This window comes from Saimiri boliviensis, chromosome 11 (genome assembly GCF_048565385.1).
Source record: "Saimiri boliviensis isolate mSaiBol1 chromosome 11, mSaiBol1.pri, whole genome shotgun sequence".
Lineage (NCBI taxonomy): Eukaryota > Metazoa > Chordata > Mammalia > Primates > Cebidae > Saimiri > Saimiri boliviensis.
The window spans coordinates 68,675,619-68,682,047 of record NC_133459.1 but is presented as its reverse complement, the minus strand read 5'-3'; the positions used below and the strand labels follow the sequence as shown (position 1 = coordinate 68,682,047).

The following is a 6,429-nucleotide window of genomic DNA, read 5'->3' as shown; positions in this document are numbered from 1 at the left end:
TCTGTTCCTAAGTCCCTATGAGATGTTTCTAAGAAGCTGGATGCCTCTTTGGCCTCTCAACTTCCTTAGACTTTGATTAGATTACATAGATCTGCCCATTGTGAAACACCACCACCTCCAGTCAGCCTTCTTCCGCTTCCCCATGCCAACAGTCTTCAACCAGGGCATACCTGAAGGCTTCCCTCTTTTCCATTATAAAGCTTTTCCACCCATTTGCCCACCTGGACTTTCTGCCAAAACCCAGGCGATAGTAAGCTGAGAATAGCCTTTGATTTTCTCGTTTGGTGGATCTTCATTGATTTCCACAGCCCTAAGGCCTTGAGATGGCAAGAAATCAATTACAGAAACCTCAATGAGATAGGACCTGCCTCAAAATGCTACTGCCTCTAGAGAGAATTTCCAGACTCAACAGATATAACTCGAGTGTGGACAATACAGAAGAATGTATATTTTTATGTATTCTCCTCCTAGACAGCACTGTTATTCATCAGGCTGCATATCATTTTAACCAAAACAAATGGTAATATCAAGATTTATTATAAGATGGAAAACCTTTAGTATAAAAACAATTTTTAAGATGTAATTCTTTGACTTACGGCTTACTGATTATAACTTGCTGACTATACATTCATCTATAAACTAGTCTATCTTATCATTATTTTTTTAGAGACAGGGTCTCATTCTGTCACCCAGGCTGGAGTGCAGTGGCATGTTCATAGCTCACTATAGTCTTGAACTAGGTTCAAGGAAATCCTCCCACCTCAGCTGCCCGAGTAGCTAGGACTACAAGAACATGCCACCAGGTCCAAAAGATTCTATTTATAGACATATCTTCCTTTATTCTCAACAAATGTACTATTTCAGATAAAAACATAAAAAGTACTATTTCTCTGTATAAAGGTAGCCTTTAATCTGTTTATATGACTTATAACTAATCTGCAAACACTAAGATTTGGGAATGATAGTTATTTAATTGAATTTATAAAAATTAACATAAGAGGCCTGGCACGGTGGCTCATGCCTGTGATCCCAGCACTTTGGGAGGCTGAAGTGAGCAGATCATGAGGTCAGGAGTTTGAGACCAGCCTGACCAACATGGTGAAACCCCATCTCTACTAAAAATACAAAAAATTAGCCAGGGGTGGTGGCACGCACCTGTAATCCCAGCTACTTGGGAGGCTGACACAGGGGAATTGTTTGAACATGGGAGGTAGAGGTTGCAGTGAGCTGAGATCATGCCACTGCACTCCAGTCTAGGTGACAGAGCAAGACTCTGTCTCAGAAAAAAATAATAAAAATAAATACATAAAATAAAAACAATAAAAAAATTAACATACAAGGCTAAGACCTCTAAGAGCAGTAGTTGGGAATTAAAAGGACCCAGGAATATAGGTTAATGTAGGAATATCACACTGAGATGCATTTGATAATTAGATTTATTTTTTAAAAAATATTAAATGCAATCTTAAATCAGTAGAATTTCACAGTAAACTTTTCAAATATTTGATTTTTGGCTTATGGTAACTAAGTGTAAACCACTGTTTTTAATGTTCTTTTCAACAATATGCAAAAAATCACAATTTATTTGAGAAAATTCATTTAAATCTAAATTCTTCACAAAACATCAAAAATGAATTACCATTCCATTGTAAACATGAGTAAAATGAATCTTAGACATGAAAAAAGAACATGATCCCCCAAAGCAGCACAAATCTCACCTCCTTCAGAGGCAAACATATAGCAAAATTCACAAAAAGATATTAACAGAATTGCCCTGTAATTACGACTTACAGAAAACGTTTTAACAGAGAGGATCCCTAAGAGGATTACAGTTATGAAAGATAATGAGGTCCCTTAAAATTTTCACTTGAAAATTTTGCAAAGGCTCATTGTTGGTCCATTTAGTTACTCAAGGAAGATTTGATCTTCGCAGGAAGCAGCTTCTAATAGCAGCTCTGGAATATTAGTTGTGACTTCCACTTGGAGGGTGCTATAATAACAGAGCACAAGAAAAATGTTATTAAACATATAGGCCAAAGCTTTGCCTCCTTAAGGAGTCTTTTTTCTAACCACCACAATCCTTTTTTTTTTCTTTTTTTGAGATGGAGTTTCACTCTTGCTGCCCAGGCTGGAATGCAATAGCGCAATCTTGGCTCATAACAACATCTGCCTCCTGGGTTCAAGCGATTCTCCTGCCTTAGCCTCCCGAGTAGTTGGAATTATAGGCATGCGCCACCACACCCAGCTAATTTTGTATTTTTAATAGAGACAGTGTTTCTCCTTGTTGGTCAGGCTGGTGTTGAACTCCCAACCTCACGTGATCCACCCGCCTCCGCCTCCCTAAGTGCTGGTATTACAGGAGTGAGCTACTGCGCCCAGCCTACTACCATGCTTAAATATGCACTTTGACTGAGCTTCCTGTACATTTATACACCTGGTCTTTTATAGGAACAGAAAAGCTTTAGCATTCACAGTAAGACCACTCTTTGTAAATATAGTTACACCCATGCCCAAGATTAAGCAGACACACATACACACACGCACAATAATAAGACTTACCGCTGCCTTCAAAGCTTGATCTAGATCATCCAGTAGGTCTTTCTCATCCTCTAAGCCCACAGAGAGTCGAATCAATGTGTCACTAATTCCAAGGACATCTCTGTCTTTCTTAGGAACTGATGAGTGAGTCATGATTGCCCTAAAGAAGACATGAGCAAATTTTTGATCACTATGTTGTGTCCATGGAGGAGTGTTTCTGTCTCATAAATTGAAATTGCCCTCAAATGTTTTATGTTCCAAATCAAATTTTGCATGCCCCCTATAATTGACAGCCAAAAACTGAGAAAATTATGAAACTTACCTCTTCTGGACATGATTTTAAGTGAAAAGCAAGACTTTTTTTTTTTTATTCTGTTTATATCACCAGTAAATATACTCTCAATCCAAATAATGAAAGTGTGTGTCAAGCATCCCAGTAGGGTAAGGCATAGCCTCCCCAGTGTGTAGATTTCAAAACTTGCCTAAATGAGGCTTTGGCCAGAAATCATGTACCCCATGACCAACCTGTTGGACTGCTACCTGGACCAAGAGCCTGTCATAATTAGTTTCCTCTGGATCAATCCAGAACTGGGCTTTCTTTTTTTTTTTTTTTTTTCTTAATTTTTTTTTTTTCTTTTTAATAAAGACAGGGTCTCACTACGTTGCCCAGGCTGGAGTGCAGTGGCTATGCACAGGTGCGATCCCACTACTGATCAGCACGGGAGTTTTGACCTGCTCCATTTCTGACCTGGGCCGGTTCACCCCTCCTTAGGCAACCTGGTGGTCCCCCGCTCCTGGGACAGAACTGGGCTTTCTTCCTTCACATCGGAAAAAGACCACCAAGAATCACTAGTAGCAACCACTAAACATTCAGAATTCCACAATATAACTCCTGGCATAGAGTCCTTGAAGATTTTTCAAACCATCTGGCAGCTCATTACCATGATCAACAGATGTAAAGGAAAAGCACCCATAATATGTCAAGCGCTGCAGTAAAAAATTGGGAAACAAAGAAGAATAAGATATTTTCTTTACCCTAAATAACAAAGCAGGAGCTAAAAACCATGACAATTCGCAAAACAAAATAGTCTATATAAACAATGCCAAACAAGTATAGATGAAAAGACTGCCAAGTTCAAGGGAAGGAGAAATTTCTGTGAGGAAAAATGGAGGAGAGGCTTAGCATCTTAGCCTCAGTATGTGTATGGCAACCAACCACTCTTCCTTTCCCTGCCCACCACCAGCAAAATCAATACCTAAGCTGCTTTCTCCTCTCTTACCTGAGAGCCATGGGGGAAAAAAATCTCAGTTGTGATCTGAGTGATGGGTAGCTTCCTTTATCACACTGCTAAAGATTTTACACACAAATATCCATCTTAAAATGTTCTGCCTTGGGAGACTCATAATTCCTTAAAAGAGTGTGTACATGTAGAAATTTGTTGGTCTCGGGCCGGGCGAGGTGGCTCACGCCTGTAATCCCAGCACTTTGGGAGGCCGAGGCGGGTGGATCATGAGGTCAAGAGATCGAGACCATCCTGGTCAACATGGTGAAACCCCGTCTCTACTAAAAATACAAAAAATTAGCTGGGCATGGTGGTGCATGCCTGTAGTCCCAGCTACTCAGGAGGCTGAGGCAGGAGAATTGCCTGAACCCAGGAGGCGGAGGTTATGGTGAGCCGAGATCGCGCCATTGCACTCCAGCCTGGGTAACAAGAGCGAAACTCCGTCTCAGAAAAAAAAAAAAAAATTTGTTGGTCTCTGAGACCAACAAATTTGGGTATGAATCTTAGCCCCTCCTATATTGGCTATGTGGCCTTATAGAAGCTACTCATCCTCAGTCCCTGTTTCCTTATCTGAAATAATAGTAGATGTACCTACTGTGTGCTTACCATGAGGCAGGTACTCTACTAGGTGGTTTGTGTGCATTAATTCATTTTTTTAACTAATAAAAATTGGATATAACACCTGTCTTAAAAGTTTGTCACAGGCATTAATTTTAAGTAACATGTATAAAGCACTTCTAAGCACCTGGAATATAGTAGATGCCTAATTAAAGGTAATAGTTCATAGTAGGTGCTAACATTTATTGGGTTCATACTTAGTATGAACCAGGGCATCAACTTAGGGAGTTTTTTCCCACGTTCTCACAACAAACCTAAGAGCTACGTAGAGCGTTGTCTGCATTTTACAATCAGGGAAATTGAGATTTGGAGAAGATGAGTAACTTTTCTAACAGAGTTATATGTGTTGTGAGGCTGGAAGACTAAGCTAGTACACATTGGCTTCACTTCCTCCTTCCCTTATTGCAATGCTGCACTATTAGCAGCAGAGTTGGGAGACACAGAACGCAGGGTGGTAGAAAAGACAAGCCCCGACCTAAATCCACTCATTCTCTGAAATTAGGGTTATATCCTAAACCCAAGTGCCTAAGGACCAAGCAACTTTAAACAAAAATCCCTAAGTAAATCAGGAGAGATTTATTTTAAGACAATTTTTTTAAACAAGAGAGTCTTAAGGTAACACATTTTATTACTATGAAAAACAAACCCATTTCACATGCTGAGTGTGCCCTCTTGTGCATCCAAACTTACTAGCAGCCATCTTCCAGAAAGACTAACAAAAAGCTGTGTTACACGAATTATTTGAAATCATTATTTGGAGGTTTTTTTTTTTAAACTTTGTGAGACTCCCTGACTTCCTAACTGTAAACTCCTATATAAAGACAGAAAACAGGCCCAAACTTTGGTGGGTCCTGATATTTCTCCACATAATACTTACATAACAAGTTATTCCATAAATGTTTACGAAAATGAAGCACAGAAACACACCATATATATTTAGTACAGTTAAAAACAGGTTATGTCTTGACTTACCCCTGCAATAATTACAACATACGATCATAGTAGCATACAATAAAGGCTATATATATATATCTCAGGAATGCTTGGTGGGACAGGTAATTAATAAATAATAATCATTAATTTTTCATTGTTGTTTTGTTTTGTTTTGAAACAGAGTCTTGCTTCGTCACCCAGGCTAGAGTGCAGTGGTGCAATCTCAGCTCACTGCAACCTTCATCTCTTGGGTTCAAGCAATTCTCATGCCTCAGCCACCCAAGTAGCTGGGATTATAGGTGTGCACCACCACACCCAGCTAATTGTGTGTGTGTGTGTGTGTGTGTGTGTGTGTGTGTGTTTTAGTAGAGACAGAGTTTCACCATGTTGGCCAGGCCAGGTCTTAAACTCCTGACTTCAAGTGATCCACCCACCTCAGCCTCCCAAAAGGTACAGGAATTCAGGCAGGAGCCATTGCACCAGGCTGATAATCACTAATTATTAATCCCATTGTATGTGTTAAAAAATGGAAGTTTAAAAGTTAACTAGCAGGGCGCGGTGGCTCACGCCTGCAATCTCAGCGCTTTGGGAGGCCCAGGTGGGCAGTTCACAAGATCAGGAGTTTGAGAGACCAGTCTGGCCAACATGGTGAAACCCCTCTCTATAAAAATACGAAAAATGAACCGAGTATGGTGGCAGATGCCTGTAATCCCAGCTACTCAGGAGGCTAAGGCAGGAGAATGGCTTGAACCTGGGAGGTGAAGGCTGCATTAAGCCGAGATTGCAACATTACACTCCAGCATGAGCCACAAGAACAAGATTCCTTTAAAAAAAAAAAAAATGTTAACTAATTGGTGAAAGCAGATCTCAAATCCAGATCCAGGCTCTTTTGACCACCCCTCACTGTTTCTGTTGCAAAGCCAAGACTGAAGTTGCTAACATGTTCCTGTGTGACACTGCAGTCAATCAGCTCAACTCTCTGGATTATTTCTTGCCTGCAAAATAAGGTGTTGGACTGTATGATCTTAGGCTGCTTCTTGTTCCAATATCCTCTGAT

General features: G+C 40.1%; 1 protein-coding gene across 1 annotated transcript in view; it reads right to left on the bottom strand.

Moving 5' to 3' along the window:
* Positions 1 to 1,408: 1,408 nt before the first annotated feature.
* The window catches only part of CTH (cystathionine gamma-lyase), a 29,582-nt gene continuing 24,561 nt past the window's right edge, over positions 1,409 to 6,429 (bottom strand). The window contains exons 11-12 of the mRNA XM_003921420.4: positions 2,560 to 2,698; positions 1,409 to 1,990 (exon numbers count right to left, since the gene is read on the bottom strand). Coding sequence (XP_003921469.1) covers positions 1,964 to 1,990; positions 2,560 to 2,698 — 166 coding nt within the window. The 3' untranslated portion in view covers positions 1,409 to 1,963. The remainder of the gene's footprint in view (positions 1,991 to 2,559; positions 2,699 to 6,429) is intronic.